The sequence below is a fragment of the Microcaecilia unicolor genome, chromosome 4 (genome assembly GCF_901765095.1).
Source record: "Microcaecilia unicolor chromosome 4, aMicUni1.1, whole genome shotgun sequence".
Taxonomy (NCBI): domain Eukaryota; kingdom Metazoa; phylum Chordata; class Amphibia; order Gymnophiona; family Siphonopidae; genus Microcaecilia; species Microcaecilia unicolor.
The window spans coordinates 24,497,625-24,517,175 of NC_044034.1; the positions used below are offsets into that span (position 1 = coordinate 24,497,625).

At 44.5% G+C, this 19,551-nt stretch overlaps 1 protein-coding gene across 1 annotated transcript in view; it reads left to right on the forward strand.

Annotated features, from left to right (window-relative positions):
* Positions 1-19,311, forward strand: part of MOGAT2 (monoacylglycerol O-acyltransferase 2) — a 137,188-nt gene extending 117,877 nt beyond the window's left edge. Inside the window, exons 4-6 of the mRNA XM_030200044.1 lie at positions 7,532-7,706; positions 8,973-9,172; positions 17,822-19,311. Of these exons, the coding sequence (XP_030055904.1) occupies positions 7,532-7,706; positions 8,973-9,172; positions 17,822-17,976 (530 nt within the window). The 3' untranslated portion in view covers positions 17,977-19,311. The remainder of the gene's footprint in view (positions 1-7,531; positions 7,707-8,972; positions 9,173-17,821) is intronic.
* Positions 19,312-19,551: the final 240 nt, after the last annotated feature.

Here is a 19,551-nt window from a genome sequence, read left to right on the forward strand (position 1 = left end):
GCAGGGAAGGGAGGCCAGAAGGCAGAAGAAAGGGAAGGATGAGACGCTGGATCCGTGGTAATCACGGTTTGTTTGTTTTTACCGTGAGAGCAAGACTTTTTACCACTCCCACGTGGTGATAAAAAGTTTTGCTCCTGCCCCAGTGTTAAGGGGCCCTTTTACTAAGCTGCAGTAAAAGAGGCTCTGCGTTAGTGGTGGTGGCAATTTTTGCCATGTGCCAGTGCCCCTTTGACCACAGCGGGTGAATAAAGCCAAAAATGAAATGACCATGCAGTAAGTTCCCACTTGCTTCGCAGCCATTTTTGGGGGAGCACTTACCGCCACCCATTGAGGTGGCAGTAAGAGCTCCCGTGCTAAGCTAGTAGTAACCAAGCAGTGAGCTATACTGCCCGATTACCGCCGGGTAACCCCCTGCAGAAATATTTTTTCAATATTTCTGCTAGCACCAGAAATGGCGCATGCTGAGGTAGAACTACCAACGGCACCCGTCTTGGGCCGGTGGTAGATCCAGGTTGCCCCGCAACCCTCCCGCAAAAGGGTCCCTAGATGCAGCAAAAAATATTTTTAACGCAGGTCCCTGTTCCCGCTGGCTCCCAATCAAGGAACACATTGCTTTCAAAATCTGCACTCTGGTCCACAAAATTATCTACGGCGAAGCCCCGGGATACATGACAGACTTGATCGACTTTCCAACCAGAAAAACATCCGAATCAACACAAACGTACCTAAATCTGCACTACCCAAGCTGCAAAGGACTCAAATACAAATCGACCTACGCATCCAATTTCTCCTACATAGGCACACAACTGTGGAACGCATTACCAAAAGCCTTGAAAACCACGTACGACCACCTAAACTTCTGGAAAAAAACTAAAAACTAACCTGTTTAAAAAGGCATAACCTACCGATCCAACATAAATGCCTGAGCTCTGCAACACAACAAAACTAAAGTACGTAATGGACATAACACAACTCTTCCGCTGTACGATTCCCTAGTGTGGCTGTGCCACATGAACTTTATCTTACCATAACATCACTTTGTATTTGTTTACACCGGAGTCTGCAAATGCCTCTCCGGTACTATGTAAGCCACATTGAGCCTACAAATAGGTGGGAAAAATGTGGGATACCAATGTAATAAATAAATAAATAAATCTCTACTGTGAAGTAAGCTGGTAAAGCACAGCTGGGCTTTCCTTGATTTACCTTCTGGATTGTATTATCAAGGCCAGTCTTCAAAATATAACTAAGTTAATGTTCCCTAAGTCAAATCAGAGGCTGAAAATTGCCATCCTTAATGCAAAAACTCAGCATGTGATTTACTGTGCCACTGGCCTGCAAAATTTCGATAATACGGTCGGGGATGCCCAAATCTCAACATTTAGGTCGACCTAAGAGATGGACAACCTAAATATTGAGATGGTCAACCTCGGTTTTCGCCGATAATGGAAACCGAGGATACCCATCTCAAAAACGACCAAATCCAAGCCCTTTGGTCATGGGAGGAGCCAGCATTCATAGTGCACTGGTCCCCCTCAAATGCCAGGACACCAACTGGGCACCCTAGGGGGCACAGAAGTGGACTTCACAAATTGCTCCCAGGTGCATAGCTCCCTTACCTTTGGTGCTGAGCCCCCCAAAACCCACTCCCCACAACTGTACACCACTACCATAGCCCTAAGGGGTGAAGGGGGGAACCTACATGTGGGTACAGTGGGTTTTGGGATAACAGGTAGGGGGGATGGGCCTGGGTCCATCTGCCTGAAGTGCACTGCACCCACTAAAACCTGCTCCAGGGACCTGCATACTGTTGTGATGGAGCTGGGTATGACATTTGAGGCTGGTATAGAGGCTGGAAAAAATGTTTAAAATTTTTTTTTTGGGTGGGAGGGGGTTGGTGACCACTAGGGGAGTAAGGGGAGGTTATCCCCCATTCCCTCTGGTGGTCATCTGGTCAGTTCGGGCACCTTTTCGAGGCTTGGTCGTGAAAATAATTGGACCAAGTCGGCCAAATGCTCGTCAGGGATGCCCTTCTTTTATCCATTATCGGCCGAGGACGCCCATCTCTTAACCACGCCCCAGTCCCGCCTTCGGGGCACTGCCGACATGCCTCCGTGAACTTTGGTTGTCCCCGCGACGGAAAGCAGTTGAGGACGCCCAAAATCGGCTTTCGATTATGCCGATTTGGGTGACCCTGAGAGAAGGACACCCTTCCCGATTTGTGTCAGAAGATGGGTGTCCTTCTCTTTCGATTATGCCGCTGATGGGGACTCATTTTCAAAGCACTTAGACTTATAAAGTTCCATAGGTTGCTATGGAACTTTATAAGTCTCAGAGGCCGTTTTACTAAGCAGCATAGGAGTTACCGCCCGGTTACTGTGTGGCCCTTGCGGTAATTTCAATTTTGGCGTGCATCCGCTGCACGTGTCTGAATAATATTTTTATTTTCTGGCACACATAATGGACACGCCAAGTGGCACTTGACACTCATAGGTCATTACCGCCCAGATTCTTTACACTAGGTCAATGGCTGGCGGTAAGGTCTCAGACCCAAAATGGACGCGCGGCAATTTTTTAAAATTTTGCTGCACGTCCATTTTCAGCAAAAAAAAAAAAGGCCTTTTTTACAGGCGCACTAAAAAATGGATCGTGCACGCCCAAAACCCACGTCTACACTACGGCAAGCCATTTTCAGCACGCCTTTGTAAAAGGACCCCTAAGTGCTTTGAAAATACGCCTTCATGGTATCATATTTTTTCTATCACTAGGATTTACTTTGTCAATCTCCAAGTTTACCTCACTGGTTGTGTTTTATGCTTACGTTTGGTCATTTTATTATGGTTATGCTGTTAACACAAAGTAAGTTATTTATGTCAACCTATATTTACTGTATACTGCCTTGGGTGAATCTCTTCATAAATAAATTCAACTGGAAGGACTTTTGTGCTTTTTGTGGTGTTGCAGGGAATCAAAACACAAAACAAAATGTTAGTAGAGGACACTTTTCGTTATATGTTTGATCTATTCTTACCATACACCGCCTTGAGTGAACTCCTTCAAAAAGGCGGTAAATAAATCCTAATAAATAAATAAATAAATAAATACAAGCTCATGTTTTTCACCATGAGAAATTACGGAACTGAGAAAGGAAAGCATATGATGCCACTCATTTGCATCCAAAACATTGGAAAAGTGCAAAAGATGTAAAATGTATTGGAAAACTGATGCAAAACTGCATTAATGTTTAATACAGCCTAACATTTCTGAACTGCTGTTCCATTGTTAATTATTTTGAACATACTATATATAGTACAATTATTGCAAGGCATAACAACTTTGTTAAAAGCAATGCCTCCATTCCAATAAAATCTGGGATTTCTGTTTCTTTACTGTGGCTTCCCTCTGGTAGAATCTGGAAATGCAAAAAATGTAAGCAGAGGAGTAAAACCTGAAATAGGATACCACTATAACTACCTAATCACTATAACTACCTAATCACCCCTTTCGTCTTCCTTCTACCCTTACCTAACCTCGACACAATATTAAACGTATCTGTCACCCTGCAATGACTTTGCTAACAAAACTATGTAAGCCACATTGAGCCTGCAAATAGGTGGGATAATGTGTGATACAAATGCAATAAATAAATAAATAAATAAATAAAGTACCTCAAAGCTGATCTGAAAAACAGCTTCCCACTCCATGAGCCTGCCATGAGTGGGAAAGCGCAGGGTACAAATGTAACAAAAAAAAAATAATAATAGACACTCTGGGGAGGGGGATATGCAGCCAATTATTTTGCCAACAACAGGAGACCCCTTATCCTACATCAAGAAACTGGAGGAGTGGCCTAGTGGTTAGGGTGGTGGACTTTGGTCCTGGGGAACTGAGGAACTGAGTTCAATTCCCGGCACAGGCAGCTCCTTGTGACTCTGGGCAAGTCACTTAACCCCCCCCCCCCCCCCATTGCCCGCCGCAAAGAGCCTGCCATGAGTGGGAAAGCGCGGGGTACAAATGTAACAAAAATAAAAATAATAATGACCAAGCTTACAAACCAAAGGCTTGCACTGGATCAAAGCAATTGGCACAGGAGTGAAGGCATAGCCTAATGGTTAAAGCAACAAGCTAAGAACCAGAGTAAGCCTGGTTCAAATCCCACTGCAGTTCCTAGTGACCTTGGGCAAGTCACTTAGGGGACCTTTTACTAATCCGCGTAGGCGCCTACGTGTGGCCAACGCACGCCAATTTAGAACTACCACGTGGCCCAGGCAGTAATTCCATTTTGTACGCTCGTCCAGTAGGCGCGCCAGAAAGTTTCTGGCATGCGGCGCTAACCAGATGGTAATTGGCATTGTAAGCACGCTGACAATTACAGCCCGGGTTAACGTGTGAGACCTTACCGCTAAGTCAATGGGTGGCGGTAAGGTCTCAGGCCCAAAATGGACACATGCCAGTTTTCATTTTGCCGCATGCCCATTTTTGGCCTTTTTTGCTGGTGTGCCGGAAAATGAACCTGCGCACATCCAATACACGCATCTACACCAGCACAGGCCACTTTTCAGTGCACCTTAGTAAAAGGACCCCTTAATTCTCTATTGTCTCAGGTATAAACATAGGGGCCAATTCTCAAAACCGTCTACTGGCATTATTACTGGAATGGAATAGTGTGCATATTAATCTACACAGAATACTCAAGAGGACTTTAGCACAGGAAACAATATGCACACCAGAGATGGCTGCAAATTGCATTTAAATGTAGTCAAATGGATATTAATGAGGCCATTTGCTATGATCTCCCAATGCTCAGAGAACAGCACACAAACCCTGCTCTTACAGTTAGAAACCTACAGCCAGCTCGGAGCTGGCAGTGGGGGGGGGGGGGGGGGGGGGTGAAGAGAGGATTTCTTTAGATTTTCAGTTTAAAATCTGCCAGTTTTGATTTCTTTTGGAAGCGGAAGACCAGGAAATTCTGTAAGGGCTGGTACATAATTACATAAGTATTGCCATATTGGGGCTGACCAAAGGTCCATCAAGCCCAGTATCCTGTTCCCAGCAGTGGCCAATCCAGGTCACAAGTGCCTGGCAGGATCCTAAAACAGTACAATACATTTTGTGCTGCTTATCCTAGAAATAAGCAGTGGATTTTCCCCAAGCCCATTTTAATAATGGCTTATGGACTTTTCTTTTAGGAAGCTATCCAAACCTTTTTTTTAAACCCCGCTAAGCTAACTGCTTTTACCACATTCTCTGGCAACGAATTCTAGAGTTTAATTACACGTTGAGTGAAGAAACATTTTTCTCGGTTTCATTTTAAATTTACTGCTTTGTAGCTTCACTGATTGCCCCCTAGTCCTAGTACTTTTTGGAAAAAGTAAACAAGCGAGAGAAAGAAATGTGCGAGAGTCCAAGAAACCCGAAAGTGAAAGCACACATTGGCACCTGTTTTCTGCACTTAAATATAAGCCTTCAAAGTAAATAAAAAATTAAAATTAAAAGCTTATATTTAAAGGTGCAGAAGAGCGGTGCCAATGTGTGCTTCATTTTGGGGTTTGTCTGGCGCATGTGCACAAGAGCTGCACTTACTGCAAAACTCTTCTGCACATGTGCCATTCCCCTTACTTTCACTTTTACAGCATGCATATAGTTTGAATATCTCTAGACCTTACGGCTGCTTTTGACCTCGTCAATCACGAGCTGTTACTCCATCGTCTTCAGGATATAGGAATCACAGGCACAGTTCTCATTGGTTCCAGTCTTATTTATAGGATAGGCAATATACTGTTCATTCTGTCAATGCAGTTTCTGCTCCATGTACCTCAGAGCTCAACTTTATCAATGTTGCTGTTCAACATTTTCCTGTCACCATTGCTTACTATGGCCCAGTTGATTGAGTTTACCCTCTTTTGTTTATGCCATAGTGTTTTTACATCCAATTGGCCCTGTAGACCCTCATGAGATATCATTATCATAACTTAACTTTATAAAACTACCTTACCAACCCACCCAGTTATTAAAATCCACTGTCTATATCACCCAGCCTATCACCTCCCCTCTCTCTTCCCTTACTTTACTTGGCACATTATCAATTGTATCTGATTTAATCTTTGCACATTACAAACTGTATCTGATATCCTATAGACTATGTCATAACCACACTCTGTAAGCCACATTGAGCCTGCAAATAGGTGGGAAAATGTAGGATACAAATGCAATAAATAAATAAATAAAGACATTAGTCAATACTCATCTAACACTCATAACAAATTGGGTAATAATCGTCTCGCCCTAAACCCAGCCAAGTCTAAAGTCCTGCTATTCACTAATCATTCTGTCAAGCAGTTTCATTAGCCCATTTGTTTGTGCAATCATTTGATCCCCAAAGTTGACACCAACGCATTCTTGATGGACATAACCTCTCTTTTGAATCACAAATCGCTCAAGTAATCCAATACTCATTTACATAAGTATTGCCATACTGGGAAAGACCAAAGGTCCATCGAGCCCAGCATCCTGTTTCCAACAGTGGCCAATCCAGGTCCCAGACTACATCTTATTCGGTCAATAAAGACACTTCTGCAACCTTCAGCTTTAAACATCTTAGTTCATTTGTTAGTAATTGTACAATTAGACTACTGCAACTCTCTATAAAGGTATATGGGCCAAAGACCTTCACCATCTGTAGTTGGTACAAAACACCACACTCCGGATAATTAATAATGCTGGCCGATTTGATCACATCACACCTCACCACTGAAGTTAGAAACATCCCTTTCTCATTTCAAAAACTGCTCTTAAGACCTTCCTTTTCAACAATGCCTATTGTTGAACCTTCGCGCCTGGGGTGCCACTTTTAGAAGAGTTTGAGCCTACTTACCCTATTGTTCTTCCCCTCCCCTTTCTTATTTTTTTTATGGAGTTCCACCTTACTTGATTTCTACTACTTGTTTGACTTTGTTTGCTGTCCTTTTTAAAAATTGATATTTAGATTGTAAGCCACCTAGATGGCTTGTCTGTAAGTGGTGTAGGAAGCATGAATAAAACTTGGAATACCATTTCCTTTGAGCACTGGTGAGCTAGTTTTTCTATGCTGTTCTGGCGGTATGCGGTGTGCGCATTTGGCTTTAGCACAAGAGTTCTAAGCATTAGCCCCTTAGACTGTGAGTCCTTCAGGGACAGGGAAATACCCACTGTACCTGAACATAATCCACCTTGAGTTACAGCAGAAAAAGAAAGGTATGGACTTAAATCCAATTTTTAAAATGTGGTATCAAAGAAAGGGTGGTGGAAGTCCAAATGCTAACTGAATTCAACAAAGCCCTGCATAGGCAGGAAGAATCTTAATTTCATGAAGAGGTGAACCAAAAGCCAGAGATTGACCTGAATCCTAGCAAAAATGCCAGGAGATTACCATATATGTGCTATGCAATGGGAAGTAAATTATACAGACTAGCTGGTCCTTACGGCCCTTATTTGCCAACATAGCATGTTTCTCTGCATACTCTCATTTTCATCTTTTGATTTCCCTGTGCAGGTCTGATTCCATCAGACAGAGAAAGTGCTGCATACCCGCTGAAGAGAGAGGGAGGTGGAAACGCAGTTGTCATAGCAGTAGGTGGTGCACAGGAATCCCTGGATGCCCGACCTGGAACATTCACCTTGCTGCTAAAGAACAGGAAGGGATTTGTCAAACTAGCCATCGAGCATGGGTAGGTAAATGACCTCCATTCTAAGTCATCTTAATGTTTGTATGAAGCTATCTTATTATTAATGGTCTGCAAATGCCTTAGAGAGGCAAGAGGAGTTAAGCAAAAGCAAAGGTCTCTCCCATGACAAATGGTTCCACTTTGAATAATCTGCATAAGCAAATGTCCTAATGTTTGACCTTCATTGTGCTCCATGGACCTTCCCACTTTCTCCACCTCTACCACTGTCCCCCTTTTTTTTTTTGTTATATTTGTACCCTGTGTTTTCCCACTCATGGCAGGCTCAATGCGGCTTACATGGGGCAATGGAGGGTTAAGTGACTTGGCCAGAGTCACAAGGAGCTGCCTGTGCCTGAAGTGGGAATCAAACTCAGTTCCTCAGTTCCCCAGGACCAAAGTCCACCACCCTAACCACTAGGCCACTCCTCCACTGTTGCTACTATTTGAGATTCTACATGGAATGTTGCTATTCCACTAGCAACATTCCATGTAGAAGTCGGCCCTTGCAGATCACCAATGTGGCCGCGCAGGCTTCTGCTTCTGTGACTCACAGAAACAGAAGCCTGCGCAGCCTTCTACATGGAATGTTGCTCGTGGAATAGCAACATTCCATGTAGAATCTCCAAGAGTATCTATTTTATTTGTGATACATTTGTACCCTGCGCTTTCCCACTCATGGCAGGCTCAATGCGGCTTACATGGGGCAATGGAGGGTTAAGTGACTTGCACAGAGTCACAAGGAGCTGCCTGTGCCTGAAGTGGGAATCGAACTCAGTTCCTCAGTTCCCCAGGACCAATGTCCACCACCCTAACAACTAGGCCACTCTTCCACTCTGACCAAATAACAAAATGAATTTTGTCTTAATCTATTTTTTTTTTCTATCATCAAATTTAAAATTATTATTAATCATCATAATTTTAAGAAATGCCAACACTGAATTTTTTTAAAATTTCCTTCATTTTTGTCTGGTTATAAACCCTAATCCTACCATATGAAAGTTACAAACTTACAAATGTGTTTTAGCGCAGAGGATAGAAACCCTCTCCTGACCCCCAGCATTTTGGGAGGGATTTTCTCTGTAGGCTTGTAGGGGTGTTCTCTGTCTCATCCTTGCAGGCCTGAAGCCTGAATAGACCATGAATTATTTTTTTCTGAGCAATACTATCATGGGTTCCCTAATGGTGTTCTCCTACAGGCTCTTTGCTGTTGTGTTCCTAATATGTATCTTTATACACCCTGGAATAATTCTGCACTGCTTTCACCTTTAGAGCATCCCTGGTTCCTGTGTTTTCCTTTGGAGAAAATGAACTTTTTGACCAGGTCGATAATCCCAAGGGCTCCTGGCTGAGGAGGACTCAGGAACGGCTTCAGAAAATAATGGGGATTGCACTCCCCCTCTTCCACGCTCGCGGCATAATTCAGTACAGCTTTGGGCTGCTCCCATACAGAAAACCAGTTTTCACCGTGGGTAAGTGGGGGTTGCTATACAAATAATTGTGTTAAGCACACCGATAAAGGGAAGACAAATAATGCAGAGGAGGAAAAATATTTATCATTAAACTGAAACAGTTGGCTGCTATAAACTGAATGTTTGGGCTGGTGCCACTGGATGACATGAGCACAGCAAAATAACTTCTGTAAAAAAAAAAAAATGTTTTGAAGGTTTTGTATACAACTCCATATATTGGAGTGGAGGAGTAGCCTAGTCGTTAGTGCAGCGGACTTTGATCCTGGGGAACTGGGTTTGATTCCCACTGCAGCTCATTGTGACTCTGGGCAAGTCACTTAATCCTCCATTGCCCCAGGTACAAAATAAGTACCGGAATATATGTAAACCTGTAGCTGCAAAAACCTCAGAAAGGTGGTATATCAAGTCCCATTTCCCTATTTGAGAATCTACATGGAATGTTGCTACTATTGGAGATTATAGATGGAATGTTGCTATTCCACTAGCAACATTCCATGTAGAAGTTGGCCTTTGCAGATCACCAATGTGGCCGCGCAGGCTTCTGCTTCTTTGAGTCTGACGCAGGACGTCAGACTCACAGAAACAGAAGCCTGCGCAGCCGCGTTGCTGATCTGCAAGGGCAGGCTTCTACATGGAATGTTGCTAGTGGAGGAGTAGCCTAGTGGTTAGTGCAGTGGACTTTGATCCTGGGGAACTGAGTTTGATTCCCACTGCAGCTCATTGTGACTCTGGGCAAGTCACTTAATCCTCCATTGCCCCAGGTACAAAATAAGTACCTGAATATATGTAAACCTGTAGTTGCAAAAACCTCAGAAAGGTGGTATATCAAGTCCCATTTCCCTTTTTATTTTACTGTTATTTATCAAAACCCCTCCGAGATGGAGCTGTGCTCATATCATCTACTGGCACCAGCCCAAACATCCAGGCTATAGTAGCCAACAAAATCATAAAAAACCCCAACTGAAATCTATTCTTATAGAAATGCTTCAAAAACTGTGAGCAACACCAGTTCACCAATAGTACTAACAGTTCAAGTACGTCTCTGTGTGGTGATAGTGAATAAACAACAGTCATCAAAACACTTTTGAGCCTTTTTATCCTTTTTTTTTTCTTCTTCTTTTCTTTTTTTTATTCTTTTTGTTGGTCCTCAACATGGGCCGTATTTCACTTTGGCTGCTTCAGAGAGACCAAAGGAAATATGTTGGAACTCTTACACCACTACTAACATCAAGGCAAGGTGAACATACAAATAACTGTAGCCTGGTTCTGGCAGCAAGACAAGCGCCAAACCATTGGAATTGATGAAATGCTTATGAATTTAAAATGACTTTCTAAAAAAAAAAAAAAATTGTTTTCATGGCTTAGCCCAACCCATGAAGTCTTACTCATATCTACCAGACATATTTTCAAAGCTAGAGTCACATGGCTTTCAACATTCAGTCGCTCTGCAATTACATTGTCATAGTGATTTTCAAACAACAGACATAGCTAAATACACATCAATGGTACATAGTGATACAGTGTCTTTTATTTATTTATTTTTTTTTGAAATATCTTTATTGATACATGAAAACAATTGCATCGGCAAACTATAATACAAAATGAAAGAAAAAAGAAAAAAAGAGAAACATTTGAAACCATTGCCCCCTCTATAAAGGGAAAACAGATATTGATGCCCTTATTTCCATGAATTTTGTTTTTATTTCCCCCCCCTTTTTTACCCCCTCCCATCCCTCTGCCTTTTTTGCTCCCCCCCTCCCCAGCCAATTATCCCTTCCCTCAAAACTCCCTCCCTCCCCCTTGCTGTCCGTTCACCACTTCCTTTTCTTTTCCTTCCCCAACATCCCAAAGGGTACTGCCAAAAGCACATTTTGTGATTCACTAAAAGTGAATTCAGATTAGGTAATGTTATGTAAGGTGTGATCCATGAAGAAAAGGTTCTAGATCAGTTCCCACCAGACAGTTCCCACCCACCAATTCCCATCTGGACAATTCCCACCCATAACCCCAAAAATACAAAACACAGAAGGTAAGTAATCTCCCTCCTTTTTCTCTTCCAGATTGTTTGGGGGGGAGGCCAGTACCCTCTCACCCCCCCCCCAATTATCTTTTACACATCCTTTTCCCCTTCCAGACATGCAGTTCATGAAACTAGGTTTCAACCTAATTCATGTTCAATCTGGGATCTAAATATTATAAATAAGGACATAAATAAATACATGTGTGGGGGGGCAATGCCCCCCCCCCCACACCCCTAAAGTAGGTTTGAACTTAATTCAGTTTCTCAAAATGATGCACTGAATACGATTTATAATAAATGACTACTCTACCTTTACCCCCCCCCCCCCCCAAACTAGGTTTCAACCTAATTCATGTTTAATCTGGGATCTAAATGTCATGAATAAGTAAATACTTAAATAAATACAAACTACAGTTCATGTGGGGGGGGGGGGCAATGCTCCCCATACCCCCAAACTATGTTTAAACTAAATTTAGCTCCTCAAAATGACACACTGATTACGATTTATAACAAAAAACTACTCTACCTATGAAAAGTGATTTTGTTATTATACGTCCTCCGTGTACATCCGTATGTTGCTCTAACCTTCTTGTTCCAGATGCCATTAAAAAAAAGAAATCGCCAAGAGGACTTATGGGACTGATACAAGAAAGAAGCTACAGTTGTTAAAAAAAAAAGGGTAGGAAGGGTGGGAAATTACCAGGATGAAAAAGTTCTCGATGGGAATTGTCCCCCTTAAGTGGGAATTGTCCCGGGGGGTGGGAACCGTCCGGATGGGAACTCGCCTGATACCGAATAAAGACTCCGGACCTGGCATACAAAGGCTTAATGTTCCTAATTTTGACAGTTATGCTTCTAAATTGCTGAGTGCCTAACTTTATACTCGAAGGGCCAGATATTCAAAACAATTTAAGTGTACAGGAGAGGCTCCTGACTTCTTAAAGAGTGCTCGGCTGATCAGGCAGTGCCCCTGAATACCAGCACTAATCAGCCTACTGTAATCCAGGCAGGAGTGGGGAGTTCCAGGGGTGCAGCTGGAGAATCACTGGGGGCTATGTAGATGCCAGCAATATTCAGTGCCAGTGCCCACATAGCTAACCAGGCATGAAGGTAAGAGGAGATATGACTGAGGGGAAATATGATAGAGGTCTATAAAATAATGAGTGGAGTGGAACGGGTAGATGTGAATCGCTTCTTTATTGTTTCCAAGAATACTAGGACTACGGGGCATGCAATGAAGATACACACTACTAAATTTAAAACGAATCAGAGAACATTTTCTTCACTCAACGTGTAATTAAACTCTGGAATTCATTGCCAGAGAATGTAGTAAAAGCAGTTAGCTTAGCAGGGTTAGCCCCTAAAGGAAAAGTCCACAGACCATTATTAAAATGGATGTGGGACAATCCACTGCTTATTTATAGGATAAGCATTTTTAAAATGTATTGTACTTTTCTGGGATCTTGCCAGGTACTTTTGATCTGGATTGGCCACTGTTAGAGACAGAATGCTGGACTTGATGGCCCTTCGGTCTGTCCCAGTACGGCAATATTTATGTACTTAAGGACCGCATAAATAGCAGTCCTAACTTCGCCCAATTATCTATGCGGGTACCAGCACTGAATAGTGGCTGTCACCAACATAACTATCAGGTAGCAGCTTGAAGCTGATCCCCTTCCCGCCCCCCCCCCCCCCATAATCCCTCCCACTCCCCTGTAATTTGATCCCTCCTCACTCCCCTCTGACATAGTCTGATTCCCCACTTTTGTCATTCCCCCTCCCCAAATCCCAGTGGGCCCCCTCCTTTTGCCTATCTTCAGGCCTGGTGGTCTAGTAGTTGTTGGGGCAGGAGCAAACCCCACATGCTCCCGTCCCTCACGGCTGTTGATTGAAAACACCAATCATGATCTTTAACATTGAATATCCACGGCAAATTTAACTGGTGACAGTCAGCAATCAAAAAACGATGACCACCATTGGCTGAATATTGATCAGAAAATTTTATTAAAGACTGTTGCATAAAAATAAAATAATATTAAAAAAGGAGAAAATTTCACCAAGGGGGTAATTCTCAATAGATCACCTAAAGTTAGGCACCAGGATGAGGAACACTGTTGGCATATACACACCTCATTTAGCATGTGAGGACTAGCCAAATGGCTAGTGTAAATGGTTGCATCTAACTATGGGGTCCTTTTACTAAGCTGCGGTATAAGGGGGCCTGTGCTAGTGTCAGTGTGTGTTTTTGACATGCGCTGAGGCCCCCTTTTACCGCAGCAGGTAAAAGGCTGTCCATTTTGGGGAAAAAGAAATGGCCATGCGGTAACTGAACCACTCACTGCATGGCCATTTCAGTGGGGAACCCTTACCGCCACCCACCGAGATGGCGGTAAGGGCTCCCACGCTAACCTGGAGGTAACCAGGCAAAAATTACCAGCAGTTAAAGTTTGCGCTACAAAAATAGGACATATTTTTGTAGGGCTGGAAATGACACGCACTAGGGGTGGGAACTACTGCTGGGCTCCTATAGGCAAATAGGCGTGTAAATGCCAGTATTTTATAACCCATGTGTGTAACCACCTGACAAGACCTTGATCCGCCTAGGCCCCTCCTAGGTTCACACCCCCCATGGAGTTGGAATTTTAGTGTAACTTATAGAAAACCAACTAAGAGCAGTTACAGCCTTAGGGGTCCTTTTACTAAGGTGATCTATCAGGTTTAGCTCACATTAACAATTAGCATGTGCTAAATGATCAGATGCCCATAGGAATATAATGAGCATTTTTATCATTTAGCAGCGCACCTTAGTAAAAGGATCCCAAAGCCAATTAGCGCCAATTGACAGCAATTATAGCCAATTGGTTAAGGCTGATTAGCATCTAATTGATCTTGCACAACTGACCTTATTCTATCAGTTCCGTGACCAAATTTGCACACTAGTCAGACATCTAGGGGCAGAACTTTGTACAATTAGAAGGAAAACTAAATTTAGGTGCAACCAGTGGCGTACCTAGGGTAGTTGACACCCGGGGCTGGTCATTTTTTAACACCCCCCTCCAAAATCCAGTACTAGGCATACCGAGAATACAAAACACTCAGGACCTATAGAGCAATTCTACCATACCATAAGCAGTCATTTCTACGAGTCACACAAGGAAAAAGAAAGCATCTTAAACACTACAGTGAGCACTAGAACATCAATTCACCTATTGTAAAACGAAACCAGACAGAATAGTACAGATTGTAGATCCTGCACAGTCAATGCCAACTGAAAGCCATGTCTTTTTCACAAACACAGATACACCCTAATCCACTATAGAATAAGTAATCATAAACTTTCTATTTAGACAATAATTAAACTGAACCCCCAAGATGCCAGATTCTGCATACAATGCAACACCACAGAAACAGAAAATGTCCCCTAGTACTGTGCAAAATATAAAGACAGCAGATGTAAATTTGAAAAAAACTAACAAATACCAATCACCACTTTACAAATTAACAAATAGAAATAAAACAAATATAGAAAATAAAATACCATTTTATTGGACTAATACATTTAGCTGGCAGAGGCCAAAACCCTCTTCCTCAGGTCAATACAGTATAGTGTGTTACAGTGTCCTATCCTGACCTGAGGAAGGGGGTTTTGTTCTCCGAAAGTTAGTCAAAATTTATTAAAATTAGTCCAATAAAAAGATTACCTTATTTACATGTTTTATTATAAACATTTATTAACACAGCTACAATACTACTTTATCCTAAAGCAAAAAAAAATAAAAATATATTTTTTATTTACAGTTTGTTGTCTCTGGTTTCTGCTTTCCTCATCTTCTTTTCACTGTCTTCCTTCCATCCAGCATCTGTCTTCGTTCTTTCTCTGCCATCCAGTGTCTGCCCTCTCTGCTGTCCCCTCCATCCAATGTCTGCCCTCTCTCCCTGCCCCTTCCATTCACTGTCTGCCCTCTCTCTCTCCCCCTTCCATTCTCTGCCCTCGCTCTCTCTCCCCTTTCCATTCACTGTCTGCCCTCCCTCACCCCCCATCCATCCAGGGTCTGCCCTCCCTATCCCCCCCATCCATCCAGGGTCTGCCCTTCCCTCTCCCCCTCCATCCATCCAGGGTCTGCCCTCCCCTCTCCCCCTCCATCCATCCATCCATCATCTGTCCCCTCTCTCTCTGCCCCTTTTTTCAGCCCCCATTCCAGCCCTCTTATCCCACATGCCCCTAGTTCTAGCCCCAGCCCACATCTCCCACTTGCCCCCCCCCCTTTTCAGCCCCACTATCCCACCAGTCCGCAGTTTCAGCCCCAGCCCTTTTCTCTCACCAGTCCCAAGCTTCAGCCCCAGCCACTTCTCCCTGTCCCCTTTTCAGCCCCCAGTTCCAGTACTAGCCCCCTTATTCCACCTACCCTCCTTTTCATCCCCCAGTTCCAGTCCCCTTCATCCACATGCCTTGCATTAGGGACCCCTTTTCAGCCCCAGACCCATTTTCCCACCAGCCCCAGGCATGGCTCCCATTTTCTCGTATGGCCCCTTCCCCACCCGTCCCCTTCTCCCCTCTTCTCCCATCTGAGATCTCCCTCCCCACTCGTCCCCTTCTCCCCTCTTCTCCCATCTGAGACCCCCTCCCCACCCCAGTCCCCTTCTCCCACCTGAGACCCCACACCCCCTTCTCCCATCTGAGATCTCCCTCCCCACCCCAGTCCCCTTCTCCCCACGTCCCCTTCTCCCCACGTCCCCTTCTCCCATCTGAGACCCCTCACCCCCATCTCACATCCCCCTCCCCACCCCCTTCTCCCGACCCGTCCCCTTCTCCCCTCTTCTCCCATCTGAGACCCCCCTCCCCACCCCAGTCCCCTTCTTCCATCTGAGGCCCCCCTCCCCAATCCCCCATCTGAAGCCCCCTCCCCAGTCCCCCTCTCCCATCTAAGCCCCCCCCCCAATTCGACCCACCTATCACCTTCGTCGAGAGACGACAGCCCTCGTCTCCTGCCTCCACCCTGCCTTTAAAGAAAAATCTGAAAAGCAGCATAGCAGGCAGCGCTTCGCGTCTGCCCTGCTTGTAAAAGAAAACAGCAAATCTCCTCGTCGACGTTGCGTCGGGTCTTCCCTCACTGGGTCCCACCCTCCTCTGAGGTAACTTCCTATTTCCGCAAGGGCGGGACCCAGTGAGGAAAGACCCGACGCGACGTCGAGATTTGCTGCTTTCTTTTACAAGCAGGGCAGACGGGAAGCGCTGCCTGCCATGCCGCTTTTCAGATTTTTCTTTAAAGGCAGGGTGGAGGCAGGAGATGAGGGCTGACTGCAGCGCCAATGGAGCACCCCCCCCCCCCACCCACTGACACCTGGGGCAGACCGCCCCCACCGCCCCCCCCTTGGTACGCCACTGGGAGCAACAATGGCATATTTAACATGGGGAAAAGAAGTTAGGAGCTTAGCACTGATTTTCAGCACTAGGCTCACACATTAGGCAAATAAATGGAGGGCCTAAATTTATAGGCCTAACTTTTAAGCTGCTAAATTAAGATGAATTTTCAACTGAAAACGTGGAGGGGCATTTTTGAAAACTCGTCTAGGGTTACCACATTTTGTCCTCTCAAAATGAGGGCATGTGTCCCGCCCCCTGCCCCGCCCACACCCCACCCCTTTCACATCCTCACCCTGACCCCTGTCACATATTCCTCTCCCCTGCCCCCCCCCCCGTCACCTCCCCTTCCCCAGGCCACCTATCTAAGTCCAAATTGGAATGTTTTGTTGACAATGTCCAAAAAACCATCCATCTGACAGCCATTTTCAAATAAGAAAAACGTCCATTTTTTCTGCTTGAAAATGGGCTATGAGAGACGTCTTTGCCTGAAAAGATCTAAAAAGAAGAGCCATTTTTGAAAGTGAAACATCCAACTTTTGGAAGCCAAGAAGCAGGCAGAAAAATGTCTGTCTGGCATCATTTTGAGAAAACAAGACAACACAGATGTCCCTGCAGAACACAAGGGCAGCGTAGTGGCCAGTGCAGTGGACTTTAAACAATGGCACCCAGGTACACTTCCCACCATAACTCCTGTATGATGGATTGTGAGCCCTCCAGGAACAGAAAAAAAAATCTACTGTACCTTAGTGTACACCATTACAATCAGGGCCAGCATTAGGGGGCAGTAAACAGGGCAGCTGCCGTGAACCCCACAGCTCCAGGGGGCCCCCCGAGGGCTGGCATGTCTTCCTTTTCTCTCCACCCTCGCCCCACATCTCTCTTACCTCCCCGTCCTGGTGTGGCAGCGGTTCCGATATGCTGCCTTTGGCCTCCTAGGTACTTTCCCTCTGCCGCGGTCCACCCAGGCAGAAACAGGAAGTTGTGGCAGACACATTGGGAAAGTGCTGAGCAGGCCACCGGCAGCATATCAGAATCGCTGCCAAGCTGGCAACTGCCTGCAAAGAAAAATGCCCCATTCCCTCTGTGGATATTGTATTTGTGATAGAGAATCATTGTTCAAAGCCATTTGCACAGGTAAAACACACTTAAGTGTGAATAGCACAGTCTGAAAGATAACTTGAAACTTAATTTGTTCTGCACCTTTTAATGCTGTTGTCTTTTAGTTCTATTTAGATGTCTAACATTTTGTCTGGTTTTGCTCCAGTTGGAAAGCCCATCAAAGTGGAGCGGAATGATAACCCCACGCAGGGAGAAATCGATCGCCTGCACAAGATTTACATTGAGGAGCTAAGCAGTCTGTTCGAGGCCCACAAAACCAGATACAACATTCCAGCAGACAAGCACCTGGAGTTCATATAAAATGCGGCACTCCGCCTGCGCGCTCCCATTTACCGTTGGGTATTCGCCTGCAGTCTATGGCTCTTGTTGCACATTGGAACCGCTGCATTGCAATGCTGTGGGATGGACATTTCAGCTCCTTTCTGGATTTTGACTTTTGTAAACCCTATTTCAGCAAGACTCTGAAAACAAAATGCTGGGTACGTCCACCTATCCAAAACCACGAGAGGACCAAGAACACTAATTAGCTCTGAAGGGAAAAGTTCACACACTCTTAGCATCAAAATCCCACAGAGAACTACACCCTTTAAACGAACGTTATACTTTAAGAGTACAACATAATTTTAAAGTGTGCAATCCAAACAGGTCAATCGCTTTTCCAGATCGCTTATATAATCATTGCACACGGGTGAACAGACCAACTGTGATCAAAATATTTGCCCTACCCCAAATTTCAATTAAAAAAACAAAAACAGTGAAACATTTATCTTAAATTAATTGACAAAAGCTTATCAGCAAGGGTTTCCTTACATGGGTCCGAGTCCTGACATGGCCCATGCTTCGCAGGCAGCTTTCTCAAGGAACCCACAGAAAAAAAGAAAATAAGCTTGGGCTTTCCAGCACGATTCATCTCTCATATTTGAACTTCTACACAAAAATTAAAAAACAGTTGGTCTGTTCACCAGTGTGCAATGATTCTATAAGCGATCTGGAAAAGCGATTGACCTGTTTGGGTCGGTGATGGTCCCATTATAAAGTTATGAGCACACTTTAAAATTATATTTTGCGCTTAAAGTATAACGCTCATTTAAAGAGTGTAGTTCTCTGTGGGATTTTGATGCTAAGGGTATATCCGCCTGGCACAGTAATACCTTGATCTGAGGCTCCACGGCCGCCTGCAGCTTATTCTAATCCTCAGTAGAACCCTTGTATATAAAAAGATTTTTTTATAATAGCACACAGGGCCAGTTTAACCATTGGACTAGGTAAGACTCTGGTCCAGGGTGTTAGTGATTAAGGGCGCCAAAATAACCAGCCTCTGACCTCACCTGGTCTAAAGGTTAAGCCCTTTCTTCCTCCCTGTGGGCCCGGTCTCTTCTCCCCCCCCCCCCCCCCCCCTTCCCCATGGGTCCAGCACTACCCCCTCACTTCTCTCGTTCCCTTGCGGTTCTGTAAACTTTATGTCAATCATCTGCTGCAGCAGAATAACACTAGGTTTGCAGGCAAGTGGGCAGGCTGGCTGGCGTGCCTCACGTTGTCCTCTTCTCCCCTATTGTGCCCTAGTGTTTTCGCCTCTTCGGGGCAGGAAAGGACAACAGGAGGAGTGGAATAGTGGTTAGGGTGGTGGACTCTGGTCCTGGGGAACTGAGTTCGATTCCCGCTTCAGGCACAGCTCCTTGTGACTCTGGGCAAGTCACTTAACCCTCCATTGCCTCAGGTACCAAAAACTTAGATTGTGAGCCCTCTAGGGACAGAGAAGGTACCTGCATATAATGTGTACAGCGCTGCGTATGTCTAGTAGCGCTATAGAAATGATTAGTAAATAAAAAAATTAAAAAACACCCTTTCCTGCCCAGCAATGCTGCTGCCCACTCG